This window comes from Globicephala melas, chromosome 7 (assembly GCF_963455315.2).
Source record: "Globicephala melas chromosome 7, mGloMel1.2, whole genome shotgun sequence".
NCBI lineage: Eukaryota > Metazoa > Chordata > Mammalia > Artiodactyla > Delphinidae > Globicephala > Globicephala melas.
This window is the reverse complement of record NC_083320.1, coordinates 33,635,686-33,658,391: the sequence shown is the minus strand read 5'-3', so window position 1 is coordinate 33,658,391 and position 22,706 is coordinate 33,635,686. Positions and strand designations below refer to the sequence as shown.

Sequence of the window (22,706 nt, the reverse complement as noted above, 5' to 3'; positions counted from 1 at the left end):
TTGTGGCCTCTCCCGTTGCAGAGCACAGGCTCCAGACGCGCAGGCTCAGCGGCCATGGCTCACAGGCCCAGCCGCTCTGCGGTATGTGGGATCCTCCCGGACCGGGGCACGAACCCAAGTCCCCTGCATTGGCAGGCGGACTCTCAACCACTGTGCCACCAGGGAAGCCCTAGCTTTTTATATTTATAGAAGTAATGTTATAATTGCAATTTTATTCTTCACACCAGTTTCCCAAATCATTTTATTACTTATTCCTGAGGAAATTAGAATTCAAAACTATTATATTAGTTGACCCAAACTATGAACTCAGTGAGTATTTACTAAATATCTTCTGCAAGTTTGGTCCCATGCTAAGTGCTAAGGCTGTATCTATATAACCCTAGAAAAAGCCATACAAAAGAGAAAGTAAATAATATACTCACACAAATTCTCAGTAAGCAGTTTGCCTGAAAAAAAGTTGTTGAGATAGCATTTGAAAAACTCCTTAGGAAAATGTGTATTTTTAGTGTTATGCCTGTATTTTCTCTGAACCCTGGACAGTAGAGCAAGTGGGTGAGAAGTCTGGTGGCATCAGATAGCCTTGAGCTTGAATCTTAGATATACCAGTTACTAGTGGTGTGACCATGGGTAGATTACTTTTCCTATTTAAGACTCAGTTTATTGCAGAAAGAGGATAATAATACCTATTTCACTGAGTTGTTATGAAGCTTAAATGAGAATATACATATAAAACACTAATCACAGAGTTTTATCTTCATAGTTCAACAAATGTTGGCTATTATTATTATTCCATTTTTTTTACTTTCCCTTAGTGATGTCTTGTTCACTATCAAGATAACTAACAATTTATAATTTAAAAATCAAGAAGCCAGTATAGTGAAAACAAATCATTAAAATGCAATTTATTAACCTTTTTACATAAGCCATTTGAAATAAAATGATGACAGGATTGCTATTCATTTCATCAAAAACCCAGAGAAATGGCTTCTCCCTGGTCTGTCTTTCTTCCCTTTTAACTACTTCATCTTCCCTTCTTTATGGAGCACATCCTATATGCAAAGCATGCTGCTGGGTGTTGTGAAGAATGAGAAGAAAAAGCCTGATCTTTGCTCTCTATCTTTTCAGTTGTAACAGAGCAGATGATTCAAGTTGCAACCAGTGTTATGATGGAGGTAACAAAGACCTTGTAAACTGAGATGAGAGCAAGTCAGTCTCAATGTGGCTAATAGAGTCAATAGATTTTGAACTGAGCTTGGGAGCATGTGTCATGCAAACAGGCATGGAAAAAGGAATTCAGAAAATGAGTTTATAACTGAATTTGATGCCGTTTTCAAAAGTCTTCCAGAGCCCCTGGGAAATACATCATTTTGAATTTCTGCAGAAGGGCCAAATGGGTATCAGGTTAGCCGGGGATTCAGCCTGGTAGGATCAGGTGCATTCTGGAGGAAAGTGTGGCCTTAAGTGTTTAATATAATGGAAGCTGTACTTACTGATGTATGTATTAGTGGTCCCCCTGAAAGGATAATCAGATTTAGAAAGAGATGTGTGGATAGGCTAAAGAGGATTTCTGAGCATAATAGACATCCTCAGGTCACCAGCATAAGGGGAGGGTCTCTAGGCCCAGGTTCACCCTGTTCTCATGGTGTTTCCTTCGTGAGCTGAGCTTGCCTGTTGCTTCAGGCCTGCCTTGCTCAGATTTTGCCCACAGCCAACTTTTTCGGGATGACATTTGACTTTAACAGTGAAAACTTTTGCCAGTTTTGCTAACAGATGGTTCTTAGCATGGTTCAGAAAAACTGGATGTGTATTGCTCTGTATGCTAAATGTTTCTTTTATTGCATATTTACCAAGGAATTGCCTCTCCATCACAGGTGTTTGCAATTACATTTAGTATTCAACTTTGGACTTTCTTGGTCTGTTTTATGGACTTAACCTTACTGAATGCTTTGCTTGTTTAATATGAAAAACCACAAAGGATTTTTTTGACACATTTGAGGTTGTTAGGCATCCAGTTTCCAACAATGGATGTTTCTTTTTCCACCAGGGTAAAAGCTGAGAGCCCTTCATAGAGGAGCCCTCTCCCCTCAAGAAGACATGAGGCCTCGTTTGAAAACTTTGGCACTGTCCCATTTTTCCTGTAAGAACTTTAAGGATGTGAGACCAGGGAGACAGGAGGTTAAATGAGAAGGGCTGAAAGGCAAAATAAGAACAGCTGTGGGCTTCCCTGGTGGCGCAGTGGTTGAGGGTCCGCCTGCCGATGCAGGGGACGCGGGTTCGTGCCCCGGTCCGGGAGGATCCTGCGTGCCGCGGAGCGGCTGGGCCCGTGAGCCATGGCCGCTGGGCCTGCGCGTCCGGAGCCTGTGCTCTGCAGCGGGAGAGGCCGCAGCAGTGAGAGGCCCACGTACCGCAAAAAAATAAATAAATAAGAACAGCTGGAGTTCATTAGTTAAAATCCAGGGTCACTAGCTAAAAAGACAACTGAAAGCCATGTGCAGCAAAACTAAATGAGTAATACAGACTTCTCTAAAAATCCTTGAAGTAGGAAATACTTTTCCTGAACACTTTGGTTGTTCTAATGGTATATCAGCCAAAGATTTATTGAGTAGGATTTTACTACATGTACAGTCTCTCTACATTCAGGTAGAAAACATGCAGCAGTTTATTAATCTTGTCATTTGGAATACTATTTGATTGTAACATGTAGTGTTATGAAATTAGCAAAAGTATGAACAGCACTAAGGAAAATACATGTGCCAGATATTTTTCATGTGTTACCTCTTTCAATCTTCTTAATAACCTTTGGAGATAGAGATTATTACGATTCCAGTACAGAGCTATGATTCAAACCAAATCTCTCTGATTCAAAAATCCATACAATCCCTTAGCATTCATTCCATGAGTATTTACTGAGCACCTATTTTGGCCAGGTACTCTGATGGCTGCTAGATACACAGCAGCAGACACAATAGGCGTGTTCTCTACCCTATTCCTCTGCTAATTAAAAAGATTAGCCACCTTCATAGCAACTTAGAGGATCTTTCATAACTAGCTGTATAGTTATATTTTTTTTCAAGTTTGCAAACATTTTCTTTGTTTTCTTTTTTTTTATACATCTTTATTGGAGTATAATTGCTTCACAATGCTGTGTTAGCTTCTGTTGTACAACAAAGTGAATCAGCCATATGCATACATATAGCCCCATATTCCCTCCCTCTTGAGCCTCCCTCCCACCCTCCCTATCCCATCCCTCTAGGTGGTCACAAAGCACCGAGCTGATCTCCCTGTGTTATGAGGCTGCTTTCCACTAGCTATCTATTTTACATTTGGTAGTGTATATATGTCCATGCCACTCTCATTTTGTCCCAGCTTCCACCTCCCACCAACCCCCCTCATGTCCTCAAGTCCATTCTCTATGTTTACATCTTTATTCCTGCCCTGCCACTAGATTTATCAGTACCATTTTTTTTAGATTCCATGTATGTGTGTTAGCATACAATATTTGTTCTTCTCTTTCTGACTTCACTCTGTATGACAGACCCTAGGTCCACCCACCTCACTATAAATAACTCATTTTCGTTTCTTTTTATGGCTAATATTCCATTGTATATATGTGCCACATCACATATACCTAAACGTTTCGATGGACGTTTAGGTTGCTTCCATGTCCTGGCTATTGTAAATGAACATTGTGGTACATGTCTCTTTTTGAATTATGGTTTTCTCAGGGTATATGTCCAGCAACGGGATTGCTGGCTCATATGGTAGTTCTATTTTTAGTTTTTTAATGAACGACCATACTGTTCTCCCTACTGACTGAATAAATTTACATTCCCATCAACAGTGCAAGAGGGTTCCCTTTTCATCAAACACTCTCCAACATTTTTTATTTGTAGATTTTTTGATGATGGCCATTCTGATCGGTGTCAGGTGATACCTCATTGCAATTTTGATTTGCATTTATCTAATAATTAGTGACATTGAGCATCTTTTCATGTGCCTCTTGGCCATCTGTGTGTCTTCTTCGGTGAAATGTCTATTTAGGTCTTCTGCCCATTTTTTAATTGGGTTGTTTGTTTTTTTGATATTGAGCTCCATGAGCTGTTTGTGTATTTTGGAGATTAATCCTTTGTCCATTGTTTCATTTGCAAATATTTTCTCCCATTCTGAGGGTTGTCTTTTCATCTGTTTATGGTATCCTTTGCTGTGCAAAAGCTTTTAAGTTTAGTTAGTTCCCATTTGTTTACTTTTGGTTTTATTTTCATTACTCTAGGAGGTGGGTCAAAAAAGATCTTGCTGTGGTTTATGTCAGAGTGTTTTTCCTATGTTTTCCTCTAAGAGTTTTATAGTGTCCGGTCTTACATTTAGGTGTTTAATCCATTTTGAGTTTATTTTTGTGTATGGTGTTAGGGAGTGTTCTAATCTCATTCTTTTACATGTAGTTGTCCAGTTTTCCCTTATTGAAGAGGCTGTCTTTTCTCCATTGTCTGTTCTTGCTTCCTTTGTCTTAAATTAAGTGACCATATGTGCATGGGTTTATCTCTGGGCTTTCTATCCTGTACCATTGATCTATATTTCTGTCTTTGTGCCAGTACCATAGTGTCTTGATTACTGTAGCTTTGTAGTATAATTTGAAGTTGGGGAGCCTAATTCCTCCAGCTCCGTTTTTTTTTTCTCAAGATTGCTTTTACTATTCGCGGTCTTTTGTGTTTCCATACAAATTGTAAAATTGTTTGTTCTAATTCTGTGAAGAATGCCATTGGTAGTTTGATAGGGATTGCATTGAATCTGTAGATTGCTTTGGGTAGTAGAGTCATTTTCACAATATTGATTCTTCCAATCCAAGAACATTGTATATTTCTCCAACTGTTTATATCGTCTTTGATTTCTTTCATCAGTGTTTTATAGTTTTCTGAGTACAAGTCTTTCACCTCCTTAGTTAGGTTTATTCCTAGGTATTTTATTCTTTTTGTTGTGATGGTAAATGGGATTGTTTCCTTAATTTCTCTTTCTGATTTTTCATTGTTAGTGTATAGGAATGCCAGAGATTTCTGTGCATTAATTTTGTATCCCTCAATGTTACCAAATTCACTGATTAGTTCTAGTAGTTTTCTGATGGCATCTTTAGGATTTTCTATGTATAGTATCCTGTCATCTGCAAACAGTGACAGTTTTAGTTCTTCTTTTCCAATTTGCATTCCTTTTATTTCTTTTTCTTCTCTGATTGCCGTGGCTAGGACTTCCAAAACTATGTTGAATAATAGTGGCGAGAGTGGACATCCTTGTCTTGTCCCTGATCTTAGGGGAAATGCTTTCAGTTTTTCACCATTGAGAATGATGTTTTTTGTGGGTTTGTCATATATGGCCTTTATTACGTTGAGGTAGTTTCCCTCTATGCCCACTTTCTGGAGAGTTTTTATCATAAATGGGTGTTGAATTTTGTCAGAAGCTTTTTCTGCATCTATTGATTTGATCATATGGTTTTTATTCCTTAATTTGCTAATATAGTGTATCACATTGATTTGCGTATATTGAAGAATCCTTGCATTCCTGGGATAAATCCCACTTGATCGTGGTGTATCATCATTTTAATATGTTGTTGGATTCTGTTTGCTAGTATTTTGTTCAGGATTTTTGCATCTATGTTCATCAGTGATATTGGTCTATAATTTTCTTTTTTTTGTGATATCTTTTTCTGGTTTTGGTATCAGGGTGATGGTGGCTTCATAGAACGAATTTGGGAGTGTTCCCCCATCTGCAATTATTTGGAAGAGTTCGAGAAGGATCGGTGTTAGCTCTTCTCTAAATGTTTGATAGAATTTGCCTGTAAAGCCATCTGGTCCTGGGCTTTTGTTTGTTGGAATATTTTTAATTACAGTTTCAATTTCATTATTTGCTATAGGTATGTTTATATTTTATAATTCTTCCTGGTTCAGTCTTGGAAAATTGTACCTTTCCAAGAATTTGTCTATTTCTTTGTGGTTGTCCATTTTATTGGCATATAGTTGTTTGTAGTAGTCTCATAATCCTTTGTATTTCTGTGGTGTCAGTTGTGATTTCTCCTGTTTCATTTCTAATTTTATTGATTTGCATCATCTCCTGTTTTTTCTTGATGAGTCTGGCTAAGGGTTTATCAATTTTGCTTGTCTTCTCAACCAACTTTTAGTTTTATTGATCTTTGCTATTGTTTTCTTTGTTTCTGTTTCATTTATTTCTGCTGTGATATTTATGATTTCTTTCCTTCTACTGACTTTGGGTTTTCTTTGTTCTTCTTTCTTTAGTTGCTTTAGGTGTAGGGTTAGATTGTTTATTTGAGATTTTTCTTGTTTCTAAAGTAGGATTGAATTGCTATAAACTTCCCTCTTAGAACTGCTTTTCTGCATCCTGTAGGTTTTCGGTCGTTGTGTTTTCATTGTCATTTGTTTCTATGTATTTTTTTATTTCTTCTTTGATTTCCTCAGTGATCTCTGGTTATTTAGTAGTGCACTGTTTAGCCTCCATGTATTTGTGTTTTTTACAGTGTTTTTCCTGTAATTGATTTCCAACCTCATAGCATTGTGGTCAGAAAAGGTGCTTGATATGATTTTAATTTTCTTAAATTTTCCATGGCTTGATTTGTGACCCAAGATGTGATCTATCCTGGAGAATATTCCATGTGCACTTGAGAAGAAAGTGTGTTCTGCCACTTTCAGGTGTAATGTTCTATAAATATCAATTAAATCTATCTGGTCTATTGTGTCATTTGAAGCTTGTGTTTCCTTATTTATTTTCTGGTTTGATTATCTGTCCACTGGTGTAAGTGGGGTGTTAAAGTCCCCTACTATTATTGTGTTACTGTTAATTTCCCTCTTAATGGTTGTTAGCATTTGCCTTATGTATTGAGGTGCTCCTATGTTGGGTGCATAAACATTTATATTTATTATATTTTCTTCTTGGATTGATTCCTTGATCATTATGTAGAGTCCTTCCTTATCTCTTGTAACAGTCTTTATTTTAAAGTCTATTTTATCTGATACGAGTATTGCTACTCCAGGTTTCTTTTGATTTCCATTTGCATGCCATATATTTTTCCATCCCTTCACTTTCAGTCTGTATGTGTCCCTCGGTCTGAAGTGGCTCTCTTGTAGACAGCGTATATATGGGTCTTGTTTTTGTATCCATTCAGCCAGTCTGTGTCTTTTGGTTGGGGCATTTAATCCATTTACATTCAACATCATTATTGAGATGTGTGTTCCTATTACCATTTTCTTAATTGTTTTGGGGTTGTTTTTTTAGGTCCTTTTCTTCTCTTGTGTTTCCTCCCTAGAGAAGTTCCTTTAGCATTTGTTTAAAGCTGGTTTGGTGGCGCTGAATTCTCTTAGCTTTTGCTTGTCTGAAAAGCTTTTGATTTCTCCTTCGAATCTGAATGAGATCCTTGCTGGGTAGAGTAATCTTGATTGTTGGTTTTTCTCTTTCATCACTTTAAGTATATCCTGCCATTCCCTTCTGGCTTGCAGAGTTTCTGCTGAAAAATCAGCTGATAACGTTATGGGGATTCCTTTCTATGTTATTTGTTGCTTTTCCCTTGTTTCTTTTAATATTTTTTCTTTGAATTTAATTTTTGATAGTTTGATTAATATGTGTCTTGGTGTGTTTCTCCTAGGGTTTATCCTGTATGGGACTCTCTGCGCTTCCTGGACTTGGGTGACTATTTCCTTTCCCATGTTAGGGAAGTTTTCCATAATCTCTTCAAATATTTTCTCAGACCCTTTATTTTTCTCTGGGACCCCTATAATTTGAATGTTGGTGCATTTAGTGTTTTCCCAGAGGTCTCTGGGATAGTCTTCAATTCTTTTCCTTCTTTTTTCTTTATTCTGCTCCTCGGCAGTTGTTTCCACCATTCTGTCTTCCAACTCACTTATTCGTTCTGCCTCAGTTATTCTGTTATTGATTCCTTCTAGTGTATTTTTCATTTCAGTTATTGTATTATTCATCTCTGTTTGTTTGTTCTTTAGTTCGTCTAGATCTTTGTTAAACATTTTTTGTATTTTCTCAGTCCATGCCTCCATTCTATTCCTGAGATTCTGGATCATCTTTACTATCATTACTCTGGATTCTTTTTCAGGTAGATTGCCTATTTCCTCTTCATTTATTTGGTCTTGTAGGTTTTTACCTTGCTCCTTCATCTGTGACATATTTTTTTTTCTGTCTCTTTGTTGTTGGGTGGGATTGTGTTCCTGTCTTACTGGTTGTTTGGCCTGAGGCTTCCAACACTGGAGTCTGTAGGCTGTTGGGTAGAGCTGGGTCTTGGTGCTGAGATGAGGACCTCTGGGAGACCTCACTCCAATGACTATTCCCTGGGGTCTGAGGTTCTCTGTAGTCCAGTGGTTTGGACTTGGAGCTCCCACCACAGGAGCTTCAGCCTGACTGAAGCTTGTGAACCAAGATCTCACAAGTGCATGGGGTAGCAAAAAAAAAAAAAAGAAAAGAAAAAACAAAAAAGGAGAACAATAACAAAGAGTAAAGAATAAACTTAGACTAGGAAACTAACAGATATGTTAGAAAGAATATAAAAATAAACATATAGTTGAAGGTAAAACAGAACCACAATTGTAAAAAAGAGGAGAAGGAAAAAAGAAAAAGAAAAAAGGTGGAAAAGGCCTTGGCTGTGGAGGATGATGCCTACGCAGGGGCGGGGTTTGGGCAGTGGGCAGGGCCTATGCTTAGGACCCAAAGGGCTGGAAAAGGCCCTGCGGGGTGGGGGCAGGGGTGAGGCTTAGGCTCAACAGAAGGGGCCCAGGCATGCCTCTGGTCTCAGAGGGTGGGGGACCCAGCCTGGGAGGCCAGCAGGCTTCCCGGGCCCGAGTGGGTGGGGCAAGCACCCTCTCCTGCTCCTCCGGTCCTGGAGGGCCCCTCCCACCTGCCCCTCCTGTTCTCCCCTGCCCTCCCTCCTATTCCCCCAGGACCACTGTGGCCTGGAGGGGGCCTCTGAGAGCATAGGATCTGGCCTCAGAGCCAGGCAGGCTCCCAGGCCTTTTGGGCAGGGGAAACGCTCGTCACACTCCCCCCGATCCAAGACCCCGAGGGTCCCTCTAGGCATGGGAACCCCTCCCCCCTTCCAGCCACCCCTCAGGGGTGCTGGTCCTGTCTGGCCTCCACTTCTCCTTCCTTCTCGGTTCCCCCATGTCCTACCAGTTTGCTTGGGGGTTCCTCCCATCTCCTTGGGCATCGAGGTCCCCCACCAGCATCTGGCAGGTTCCCTATTGTGGGGAGACACGAACTCCGTGTCTTCCCATGCTGCCATCCTGACTCTGCCCCCCATAATTATATTTTAAATGTTTATTTTTGCAACTAGGAGATAACACCTTCATTTGAACAGGCAAATGTTAAAAGTTTTTATATAAGAACAAGTTCCCTAGTTTTATTAACCTATGTATAAATGTCTTAATAATGTGCATTATTTTGAATATCTTTCTATAAAAATAGAAACTTGGTTTAAAAAGAACTTCCAGGACTTTCAGCCTGTTAGCAGCATTAGTGAGGAAGCAATCATAGAACTAATCTTTTTTGAAGGCTAGGCACATGACATAATCTTCCCCCCAACTCAATCTTTTTTTTGAAACTTTACATCAACTCTAGTTGGTAAAGTGTTATTTTTGTCATAGTGATGAAGGAATATGAACTTCAGAGAGGTTAGGTAACACATCTGAGGTCACAGAGCTAGTAATCAGACTCATTACTTATTCAAATCCATTCTATTATATTTAAAATATCCTTTCTACTTTATTATGATAAATTTAGAAATCCTTAACTCAAGCATTTTTCCTTTTGCAACAGTTAAAATAAAAATAGAAATCTATTTTTATGATACATTTTGTATAAGTGTTAAGCAAAATGCAGGAGAGACATTTTAAAGAAAATAATATACAATATTGTATATTTGTCAATTCTGATTCTTTCATCCACCCTACAGCACTGTAATTGCAAGTCTTTAAGTTAGAAAACTGTTTCAGCTGAGAATCTTTTAATATCATTCTCTAGTAGAAAACATTACGAAGTAATTATTCCCAGTCCATATATGAGAAAACTGAGCCAAAAATAGACAGAGGCACCTCTGCGAGGTCATACAGTGAGGTGGAGGATAGCAATTAGAAGCACTGAGTTGCTGGTTACCACATATAGATTACGATAGGCCTGGTTATCAAGAAGTCCTCCGTTAAATGCAATCAAATAACATCAGAGACATAACACATTTATATGTGTATAGTTGTATTTTTATAAAACAAAATAATGCCATGTGATTGGGATAACAATTCCGAAGAAGTCAGATGATAACTATTATCTAATATTTGTCTTCATATTTTTCTAAATCTATGTAGGTGATTTCTTAGAATGTATAACTCAGCTCATTGACTTGATTTGTGACACTGAGGCCAGAGAAAACATGGCATCAGGAACTACAAATTCTTTTCAATTCAATGCCCAATGTGGGTTGGGCCTGAGAATTGACTCCATTATTGACTCCTACATAAACTCATGACAACTGTCTGGTCTTCATTAATTCACAAGCACTTACTGAGCACCACATGCCAGGCGTATGCTAGGTGCTCAAGGAGTTCAGAGCCTAGGAGGACTTTGACTACCAGGCACTCACTCTATATAGCTGTGCCCCAGGACTTTGAGAATCAGCCTTGTTCTTTGTCATTGTCATCTTTACATTTTCTTCTAAAGTAGAACAGAGAGTAACATCAAACATCCTGACCCATTTCACTTGCAAAGCTTTAATTTTCCTAAAACTTCACTAAACCACAAACCCCAATGAAATTAACAAAACAAAGAAATTAAATATTCTCATATCATTGCAAGATGAAAATGATAATTTTTTTCTAAATTATTACTCTCTTACATATATGAGAATCAGGTTAAATTTCATTAGCTGGAATTTCATTGGTATTTAGTTGGTGATATTAAACATCTTTTGGGACACTTAAAGAAAGAAATACTTTACATTTTTTAAATGAGCTGACTAACGTTTCGTCATGGGTCATTTTTTCTGATTTGGGGTTTATGTTGTTTTCTTCAGGTTTTCTCTTTGGCTTTCTGGGTGTTCTCATGATCATACCAAGTTAGTATATGTAAAATTCTTAGACCAGTGCCTGGCATGTAGTAAATGCTCAATGAGTGTTAGCCATCATCATCATCATCATCATCATCATCATTATAAAAGTATTTTAGAAGCACTTAAAGTAATTCTATTGTGATTCCATTTGTCTGGAGCTTTAAAGACTCCCTTGTTTATCTTTCTGTCGACTTTGAAGAAGAACAAAAATAAGTATATCTAGACTATGTGAATTATAAAACAATAATTTTACAGGAATCAGAATGCTCTGATTTTAGGATTTTTCCTCTTCTCAGTTGGCTTTGCATCCCTCAGCTAATTATCCTGTAGAACACACCATATTCTGCTGTGAAGTTTATGAGGTAGCTTTGAAATTAGAAAAAAAGACCTTTCCTTCCTGGGTTTAAGACCCACACATCTGAGGTGGTAGGCATCTTAGATATCTCTGGTGGATGGACCAAACAACATACCAATATCATGAGAAAACTGCTTTAAACATCATCTACTCTTTCACGTAAATTCCCTATTATTACTCGTCAAAAGTCACAGTTTCCGTATAAGTATTTCAGTGGTTCTGGGGTGTTAAAAAAAAAAAAGCAGTAGTAGACATGTCATAACACACACGACATTTATAACTAAAATAAACATGGAATAAAAGCATCTTCGGGCTTCCCTGGTGGCGCAGTGGTTGGCAGTCCGCCTGCCGTTGCGGGGTACACGGGTTCGTGCCCTGGTCTGGGAGGATCCCACATGCCGTGGAGCAGCTGGGCCCGTGAGCCATGGCCGCTGAGCCTGCGCGTCCAGAGCCTATGCTCCGCAACAGGAGAGGCCACAACAGTGAGAGGCCCGCGTACCGCAAAAAAAAAAATCTAATTTGGTATATGCTTTGTAGTGTGTGTGTGTGTGTGTGTGTGTGTGTGTGTGTGTGTGTGTGTGTGTGTGTGTGTAGAGAGATGAGAGAGAGGGAGAGAGGGAGGGGGAGAAAAAGAAAGAGAGAAGTTCATGAACATAATTTGTAAATAAAAATATACATAAAATACAAGCATTCTCAACCAATTGTCCGAAGTCAGTGTTTTAAGTATGGATGGTGTTGAAAACTCTAGCAGAAACATGATATAAACAAAATTTTAAGATGTTAATCTGGGAGTGGAGGTTTAGTGAGGTTCAAATTGATGGGGAGGCTTAGAAGCTGATGGCTGGGATATTTTAATTTGCAACAGGGGTGATGCTTTATATTTATACATGGGATCTGATTCCATCCACACGTCAACCCTGTGAAGTCAGGTCAGGAAAGGCATTATGTCCTTTTCACAAGGAGTGAATGGAGACTTGGGTTGGGATTCTTTCCTGAGCTCGCTGGGGTAGAAAGTGACAAGGCCAGGATTCCCATTAGGCCTGTGGCTCTACAGTCAGTTCCCTGTTAAGACACCCAGTAAATATATTTGAAAACATGAAGTGCTTACTGTTGGCTGAGCACTGTACTAGGTAATGTGGCAGCATCTGAAAGAGAGGGAAAGTTGCTCCATTTCCACGTAGTCTTTGGTCTGCGACTAGGGACAGTAAACAGATGCCTGTGAAACAATTTACTACGTTTACAAAGCAATGTACTTGTAAAAGTGAAATAATAAATTTAGCTCATAAGAATTCGGGGGGAAAACTATAAGTTAGAACATTAGTCATTCAAGCAGAGTAGGGTTAGCAGGTACAGTAGGGCTCCTATGATGGTAAGATTCCCAGCTCAAACCGAGGTAAAGAAGGAAATTCACTGGCTCACAGATCTGATAACCACAGGCTTGCAGGGTGCAAAGGACGTCACCAGGAATCTGTCCATCACCCAACACTGTTTTTCTCTGCCTTAGGTTTAGTCCCAGGCATTGGTAATCTGACCACAGCAGCTCCCGGTTAAATCCTACAAACTCAGCCCTTATACTGGAAAAGAAAGCATGTCTTTCCTAATGGCACAAGCAAAGTTAGAGCTCTCTTAAGGCTTGGATTTTGTGCCTGTCTCTGAACCAATCACTGTGGCTGGGGGATGTTGTGCTCTGATTGGCCAGACCTAGGTCACATGCCCAATCTTAGGTAGGGGTGGTATCAGCCCCATCAGAATAACATGGGCTGGGTAGGGAGAGGGTTGGTTCCCCAGAGTAAAATAGAGGTGTCCCCACTAGAAAGGAGAATGGCTGCCAGGACGTAAAACAACAGGATCATTACAACAGGATAAGATTCCTGAAGGAAGTAATTGTAAACATTTGAGTGTTTGAGTTAGTCTGTTTTTAATCTTATGGAATTCTGGGAGAGAGTAGGTGGAAGAGATTCATGATATGCAGGCAGACCCTGCAGAACACTGATTTGAGTTTTTACACTTCACTTTTCCTTTCCTTTAAGTCTGAAAGACACTATTTCTTCAAGCAGGGATGCCCTGAGCTGAGACTCACCATCTCCTTATTGTGCCTTTTCTGGTCTCCACCCTCCTGAAGGTCTCTTCCTATCTCTGGAGCCCCCAGAGTCATCCTTTCAAACCCTCTCCCAGCCACTCACTGGCCTTTTGTGGTGACTTCTCCCCTTTAGAGCTGCCTTTAGTGACCTAATAATAACCTGTTATCGAAGATGCAAGAGACAGTCCTCAGCCCTTCCCACTCATCCGGGCTCCCCAAGTTTGGCCCTCTCCTCTTTTTAAGTGTGAATTTCCTCCTTTCCACAGGTTTTCAATTCTCCCATTAAGAAATCCCATCCACTTTCTATATTATGATTCAGCAATCCTTCATCCCATGTTCTTATCCCTGCCTTCCATCAGTCATATCTACAGGCCCTGCTGACCCTCTGTGGGACTTTGAATTTTAGAGAATGGTCACATGTTGCAAAGTCCTACTCTAGAAGGCACAGCACTCCTTTTCCTGCTCCTCCAATGGCCTTTATCTCTCCAGGCTTCCTCTCCTGTAGCTCTGAAGCAGAGATGATAAGCTTCCCAGAGGAAGGCATTTGCAAAGTGCTCTGAGTGCTCTGATGAAATTGATTGGGTAAATGGAAACATATTTTTTGCAACTGCCTTAGCCTGTAAGAAAAATAAGTTATGTAAATGCAATGATTCACCATTCAATAAATAATGAAGATTGTTTTATAGCTTTAAATATTATTTCACAGCAAGAGATTTTCTTCCAACATTAAAAAACCAGAATGGTTGATTTGAAATGTTTAAAAAATAAATAGTGCTTGATATTTTTAAAGCAGTACTTCATGATCAATGATTGAATTAAAATTTTGTTTAATTTTTCTAGCTTCTCTCCTGAAGGGTTTGAAACATGCCAATATTGTGCTGCTCCATGACATTATCCACACCAAAGAGACACTGACATTCGTTTTTGAATACATGGTGAGTTGCCCCAGCATTTTATAAAGCATAAGGGAAAAGCCTGGTGCTTGTGTAATGAATCTGTTAATATTTTATGGCATGATAAAACTTCCATTACAATGTGGAAAGTGTCATGGAACTTTTCATTATTGTGATTAGTGGAGCCTATTGTTCTTATGCTCATTCTTTAGTCCTGCTCCTTTACCCGCTATATTTGCTGCCTTTTCCCCCACCTCACCAGCAATGATAAACACTTTAAGGTTGCCTCCTAAATAAAACTTTTGCACTTATTTTTTTAATCTATTTTTAATCACTATCCGAGCAGAACCCAACATTTTTTCATTGACAATAAAGACATAAACCACAAGGTTTTAAAAGATTGTATACAAGTTTACTAAAGAATACATCATTTTGTATTTCTGAAAGAAAAAATTGTTCAAATATTAGCAGAAAGGAATCATGAGGCATGTGTACGTGACTTGCCTCCAAGGACACTGAAGAGTACAAAATCCCCATGTCATTGCGTTCAGGGGCAGTCATTTAAAATGAGCCTCTCTTGTGCCGAGAAACAGGCTTCCTTCTAAGAGCTTCCAGTTAGGAAGGCACACTGTGTTTGACTTTAACAGTGGTGTCTCAGAAAACCTGGTTGTGTACCTCTTGCACCTTATTCTCAAAAATTCTGAACTTTGTAATACCTTTGAGAGTCAAGTGTGTGGTCTGCTTTGAGACACTGACCAAGCACTGCTAATGTCACTCTCTCCACCATTTTGTGTAGCACACAGACCTGGCTCAGTATATGTCTCAGCATCCAGGAGGGCTTCATCCTCACAATGTCAGGGTGAGTACTTTGAGGGTCGGGACTCTCCTCTGGCTTGCCCACAGCAGAAGAATCTTGAAACAGACTACCATCACAAACTGAAGTTCCATGATACTAATAAGAAGATGGATATCATTGATATTCTAGGGGAAAGTAAAAAAAAAAAAAAGATTTGCCTCAAGATATGGAGCAATGTCTGGCTGTTTTCTGGGCAGCCTAACCTTGTCAGTCATTGTCATCATGCAAATGTGTCTTTAGAAGTATAAACCAATGAAAAAGAATTGCATTACAAGAAAAAATGTGAAGTTAGGCCATCGTAAAATAAATACTTTCTTCATAGCAGACTACTGTGGTCTGTGATAGTTTGTTTTGTACCTATAGTTCCCCACGACAACTAGCAAACAGAGTACCCTGTTGGATCTTTATCAGTTATCCTTTTGCCTGTTCTATCAGATCCGATTATATGTGGGACCAACTTCCATTTTTCCAGTCATTGGAATAGAAATAATAATAAACTCTTAACTAGCTGTAATTCTACATCTGTTATAAATTTTAGAAAGCATTTGTATTTCATACTTTTCATTCCCTAAGGTTTTATTGGCATTAATTAATAGACTGGCCCTTAACATAACCATATGAGATTTGTATATGATGTACTCATGCATTTAACTAATATTTATGTGTTTATTAATTCATTCATTCAAGAAATATTTATTGACTACTTAGTGCCATGTTAAATCCTGAGGTTTCAATAACGAATAAGTTGTGTTTCTTATTTTCAGTGAGCTAAAGCCCAGTAGGATATATGGACTTAAATAGGTAGTGAGAAGAAAAGTTATAAGGGCTATGGCCATGTTAACTAGGAATACTCTGAGGACTCATAGTAAGGGGACCTAATCCAGTCGTGGAGGCAAGGGGGAAAGGAAGGTTTGAAGACAGGTGTTTGAAAAGAGTGAAAACATTTTAAAATAGTTAGAGGAAAATGAAATAGAAAACTAACTTGGGAAACCAAGAAGGAATGTCTAGTAGTGTGTTAAGGACGCTGGTGAGGATGAAATCCATTAAATTATCTGCATGATCATGAGATTTCTTTCTTTCTTTCTTTCTTTCTTTCTTTCTTTCTTTCTTTCTTTCTTTCTTTCTTTCTTTCTTTCTTTCTTTCTTTCCTCCCTTCCTTCCTTCCTTCCTTCCTTCCTTCTTTCTTTCTTTCTTTCTTTCTTTTTCTCTCTCTCTCTCTCTCTGGCAGTGCTTAGCAGTTCAAATAGAGGAGCAGAGAAAGTAGATTGTTGGATTGATTGATAATTGGGGTTTTGCCAGACATGTGAGAGAAAAAGACAAGTGGGAAAGATATTGGCGATTGTCAAGAAAGAGGTTAAAGGGGGTGGTCAGAGGCTTCTAAACTGAGTCCAATCTGAGGGAAGGAAATGAAGATAGGCAGGTTGCTGATAGCTAGGGAGAGGGCAGAAGAGTCAAGGAACTAGAGGTTTGATTAAATAGAAGAACAGTTGGAGAAAGAGTAACTGTGAGAAAGATAGAACATTTTCAGGCTTGAGTGACTCTCATTCCAAACACTGTGCTAAGTGCTTAGCAAAATAGAAAGACATAGAAAACATGATTCCTCAAGGGACATAGAGCCAAAAACAGGAGATAAGACATACACACCAATACTATTAAAGGACATTTGTGAATAACACCAAGTAAGAAATAAGACCTAATGTGTAGACATGCAAAGAAGTAAAAGATATCTTCTCATTTTAAGAGGTTTTAATAAGCCAGACCTTTAAAGTTACATTGCATTTCAAGAGGCTGGAATAGGGGAAGATGTTAGAGGAAGAAGGAATGTTTTCAGCAAAGGTACAGAGCAGGGAAGTAGAGGATGCATTCAAGGAAGAGGACCCCAGAGCCATAGATTGTTAGTGTTGAAGGGACCACAGTGTTTTTCACTCTTCAGGTTCTGACCCACTAGTGGGCTGTGAAATCAGTTGGTGATTAGCAACCAGCATTTAAAAAAATGAAATGGAATGGATGAGAAAAGAATAGAAAATATTATGGTATATTACATTTAGTAAGAATAAGTATTATTTTGTGCAACTTTTTTTCCATTTGAAGCTGTGCTTCTATCTATGTATGAATGTGAAAACTGGAAACATATATATTTCTTAGTGGGGGATGCAATAAAAAAAAAAAAGGCTTAAAAACACTGGGTTGGTCTAACTTTCTTTTTCTGAAGAATTAGAATCCAAGGTTTGAAAGGACAAATGTTTTGCCTGAAGTTGTAGAACCAGCTTTTGCCATTGCTAAAAAGGATTCTTGGTTAAGATTCTTTTCTACCAGTGCCATACTGCATCTCTGGTCCTGTTGGCCTGAAATAGAGACTATCTTAGTGAAATGGAGTATATTAGTCCGGAGAAATAGATTGGGTAGGTGGCTGAGAGCCTTACTTTCTAAGATGTGGACTTTATTCCTTAGACAGTAGAGTCATTAAAGGGGTTTGATTGAAAAAGAATGACACGATCAGGAGGAAATGTATGTAATTGTGGTCTGTGGGATGGATTAAAGAAAGGAGACTAGAGTCAGGGATTCCAGTTAGGAGTTTATTGATGTGGGCTAGCCTAGTGCCTCTCAAGCTTCAGTGAGCAGATGAATGACCTGGGGATCTGATTCAGTTAGTCTAGGGTGAAGCCTGAGCTTTGCATTTCTAGCATACTCCAAGGTGATACAGATGCTGCTGGCGGAGGACCAAACTTTGAGTTAGCAAATTTCTAGGTAAGAAGTGATAAATTATGGTAGTGAAGGTACAAATAGAAAGGAATGTGAAAAACAAAAACAAGAGTTCAGCCAGGACATGGTGACTAACTGGGCTTGTGGAGGGAAAGGGTGAGGTCAAACATGACTGATTTGGGGTGTGATTTACCTGGAGAATTATAGCTCTATTAACAGAAATAAAAGAAGTCAACTTAGAGAGAAGGCAGAAGAGTCCTGTTTTAGACATGCTGAGCTTCTCATTGAGGTGGGATAGCCAGAGGAAATGAGCAGCAGGCAACTGAAGAGGAGACTGGTTCTCAGGAGGAAGGTGTCTGCTGGAGATGTAGATTTGAGCGTAACTGATGCATGGAGTTTGTAGTTAAAGACGAGAGAGTGGATAATCAAAAGAGCAAACACAAAGAGAAAAGAACCGATGTTAGAACTTTTGCTTTTGGGGGTGAGAAGAGGAACAGGACAGCAAGGGGCAGAGGGAAGCAGCTTTTAGGAATATAGAAGATCCAGAAAAATGCATTTTTATGGAAGTCAAGGCAAGAGACAGTTTCAAGGAGGGCATGGTTGAGAGTGTCACAAAGTTGAAAATCATATTTGATAGCAATGACTTTGTGGGTTTGTGAGGGGTACACTAATAAATAGAGGAATTTATTAGGGGTATATGGAAGCACAAAGGAAGAAGTTATCCAATCAAAGCAGATAGGACTAGGAATGTGTTCCCCACAGTAGAGGCAGCAGTGAAAATGCTGGGATGCCAGGGAGGGTATGGTATATTCCAAGAACTGAAGATAACTTAGGAGTTAAGCCTGGATTAGAATGAACAGAGTTGAGGGTGGTTAGAGCTGAGACTTGAAAGGTAAGTAGGAGCCAGAGCATGAAGGGCTCAGCTATGTCATGCTATTCCATATGAGGAGCCATTCAATCATTTTAATAGGAGGTTATAAATTTAGATTTCCTTTTTGTAGAGCTCATTCTGATGACACTGTGGTGAATAGATTGGAAGGTGAGCAATACTGTTTTTTTTGAAATGTTATGGTCCCCTGACCTCACTCTTCCCTTGTTTTCTCTCTACGCCCACCCCATACTCTCATTTCCTCCAGTCATTCTCTAAATGCTGGTGTCCATTAGGGTTCCAACCTTGACAGTGAGGCTAATGAGGACAACAGTGGTGCAGATGTGAATTGATGGTGGAGGAAACTGGATATATGTGCAATTAATTACTTGGCCAGAATTAATGGGAGATGGAAGAGTCAGCAATCCTTTTTCTAACTTTAAGTAATTAGGTGGATGATAGTGCCATTCACTGAAACAGAGAAATGGGAAAATCGATTTTGGAGGGATACAGTGAGTTAAGTTTTGGCATATTGAGCTTGAGGTGATTATGGGATGTCCAGGTGAACTTCAGACTATAGGGGTCTAACAGTTCAGGAAAGACATCTGAGGTGGAGCTAAAGACTTTTAAGTAATCAGAATACAGTTGTTAATTGAGGCAATGTTAGTGGATAAGATGGCTAAGGGAGCATGTAAAGTGATAATAGAAGGTCAAGGATGGAACCCTAAGGAATATCAATATATTAGACATCAGTAGAGAAAGTGGAACCTATAAAAAGAACAGTCAGAGAAGTAGGAGAAAAATTAAGAGATTGTGGTACCAAAGTGGGGAGAGAGCTTCAGGAAGGAAGACGGTCAATAAAGCCAGATGCTGCAAAGAGAAGGAGTGAAAGGTATCCATTGGATTTTTGTAGGAAAAGACATTGGTGACCACAGTAAAAACATTATGAATAAAGTGATTGTAGCAGAAGCCATTTTGTAGGGGGATGCATTTCACATTTCAGAGGAAAAACAATTCCATATGATGGCAAGGCCCAGTGTGTGACCATGGGGAGTGAGGGGCTAAAGTGTGTTGGAGAAGCAGATCGTCGGAGTGTGGAGGGTGACTGGACATGTCCACATGGGCACTGATGTTAGGGAAGCAACAGCTGGGATCCGGGTGCCCAAGTCTAGAGTGAATGATGGAGAACGGTGGGGGGTCGTGTGGATGACAGTGAGAAGAGGGATAGAGGAAGATGTGGCTCAATGGCATGAAAGTCCAAACAACAAGGGTTTTTACTTGAGGGTGGAGAAGCAATGGTTTTGAAGTGGTATTGGGAAGTCACCCAGTACCCCACCTCGCAGTAATCAAAGGTATGAGCAAGTTGTAGAAGAACTAACATCCACTTGAGAATGCTGTAGGGAATCAGTGAACTCAAGGTCTAATTTAAGCCAAAGGAGACAGAAGGAAGTTCATCAGAGGGTGGGTTTTAGGAAGTTTTAAAACCAGGATTGAGGAGTGAAAAGTGAACAGTGAAAAGGTTTGGGGGAGAGAGGGGCGATGGATGCTGGGTTAAATGAGAGGAAGCAGAGAGCAGTATGGAGATGAGCTTTAGAGACGAAAAAGGAATAGTCAGAGAGGCTTATATTTTTAGTGACCACAGAAGACAGGATGGGAATCATAGTGAGATTAGCCTGTGTCAGATTTCTAATAGAACAAATCCCAGGAATTCCCTCGTGAGTGGAAGGACTCGGGCTTCCCTGGAAGAGTTGGCTGACTGATCTGATTGTGTTTTTGTGGGACTCCTAGCCCAGAAAGTACTAGCCCAATGGAATTATTTTGTTCCCAAGAGCCTCACTGTGTTGGAAACAGGACTAACCCCTGGGCTATGGGAAACCCCTCTGGAAAGAGTCACGATGTGGATGGTGACTGAGAAAACACCATCAGATTGGGTCATATTACTGGTGAAGTTTTGGCAGTGGGAAAGGAGGAATACAGGTTGTAAGGGATTAAAGAGTAAGTGGGTGGTGAGGTTACTCAGCACACACTGCAGTTTTGACAAGTGTGGCTATGAAATCTCATACCTTAAGACTGCAGTGTTTTGCCATTTACAAATGCTTGTAGACATGCGGAGCCAGGGAGGAAAGGAGCTAAAGAGCAAGAAGGTGAGCGGCAGGTGTGTGACTAATCAGTGAGACAGTCTATGCTTGGGACGTGAAAGGGATTTCAGGCTGGCTCACTATGAAGCTCTGTCTCTGACTCAGCTAGCCAATTCTCTCCTTCCCTGTCAGGTTTTAATTTTCTAACTTTTCTCTGGTTTCTCAGGATGGTGTCATGGTGTCAGGCAGATCTGAATTTGAGACCTGGCCCTGACTCTTTTTAGACATGTTTTTAATATTTCCCTGAGCCTTATTTTTCTTATATATAAATCGAGGACAAGCATATCTTCCTCACAGGGTTGTTTTGAGGATTACAAAAGGTCCTGGGTATTCAGTACATGTTCTTTCCCCTCCCTTCCTTCTGTCTCTGTCCCTTGCTGGTCACCATCTCTCTGTCTTCTGTCTCTCACCTGTCTTCATCTCCCTCTTTCCTTACTACTATCACACTGAAAAACATATGTTTAAGCACCTACTATGGCATTTTATCTTTTACCTGGAATTTAAGTTGGTCCTTTTTATTGTCTTTTCCATGAACATTTATGTTTATAACCGATCGGAGGGTTGAAATGTCGTTATGGGACTTTTGTGCTTTGGCAGCTGAGTGTTGTGATGAGCGGTAAAATGAATAATACAGTGTGTGTGTTTGAAGCACCAGGAAGAGAAAGAATTGGGATGAGAAAGACTCATAGAACCAGTGAACATTGGAAGTAGGAGCCTCAAGAAAATGTTAGCATTCTTAAACGGCTTGGGGACCCTGATATGGGAACTGCATGGAGCCCATGCAGCCACAGCTGTGCAGTGGGAGGTAAACTCCCCAGGATCCTGCTTTGGTCAGACCATGGCACTCATCAACTTGATTCCAACGTGTCCAAGTCATTGTTAGGTCATTGCAGGTTCGAGCATCTCTGAAGTTCCTAGTTTCCAAGATGTGATGGAGAAAGTGGATTTATCTGCATGGCTCTGCATCTACTATTTTGCCCGTGTCCCAGGAATGCGGGGGCTGGCCTTGTCTTTTCAAAACTGCCAGAACATGTTCTCAGTTGGCATAGGTCTTTGTAAACACTAATGTTGGTGTTTGAATTCTCAGTTGCCAGTGGCACTGGAAAATAGCAAAAGACACTTGGAATACTAGCATTCTTTTTTTTTTTCCTTAAGCTTGTGTTTTGGTGGGAACCTAATAATGTCTTTCGTTCCTCTGCCTTGTAACCACAAGCAACATTTTAAAATTTAGGCCTAGAATGTATTTTTCCTTTTGTTACCCCCCGCCCCCTTTTTTCTTCTCTATACTATTTATTCCTTATTCTCTTTTGATTTTTTTTTTTGGTCTAATTTATTTTGGTATCTTTTCCCTCTGAATCTCTACTGTATATTTCCCTTGTTTTCACTTTGAACTTAATACTTTAAAAATTCGTTTAAAAAGATAATGGTTCCTTTATTTCCTAATTCCATCTAAGGATATATTTCCCAGTCTGGTCTCCCTGTGTTCTGTTTTTAAAAGGGTTTTATATCAGAGAGCCTGGAAAACTTAAGCAGTTGTAAATGTTAGAATATCATTTCCAGGTCAACTTTGATCTTATATGCCAAGTTCATCAGTGGGAAAAAAATTAAATCTTTCACATCTAAATGAATAACTAGTGTTCCAACGGAAACTTCAAAGTTTCACTTTAGATTTTTAAGGAAAGGTAATTCCTTCAGTGTCAAAGAAATGAGATGTCAGG

At 39.5% G+C, this 22,706-nt stretch overlaps 1 protein-coding gene across 4 annotated transcripts in view; it reads left to right on the top strand.

Annotated features, from left to right (window-relative positions):
- CDK15 (cyclin dependent kinase 15) overlaps positions 1 to 22,706 on the top strand; it is a 113,407-nt gene that overhangs the window by 31,797 nt on the left and 58,904 nt on the right. For all 4 annotated transcript variants that reach the window (XR_009564566.1, XR_009564565.1, XR_009564564.1 and 1 more), the window contains exons 9-10: positions 14,371 to 14,465; positions 15,220 to 15,282. Coding sequence is in view for 1 of the 4 variants with exons in the window: in XM_030854512.2 (XP_030710372.1) it covers positions 14,371 to 14,465; positions 15,220 to 15,282 (158 nt within the window). In the remaining 3 variants the exon portion in view is untranslated. The remainder of the gene's footprint in view (positions 1 to 14,370; positions 14,466 to 15,219; positions 15,283 to 22,706) is intronic.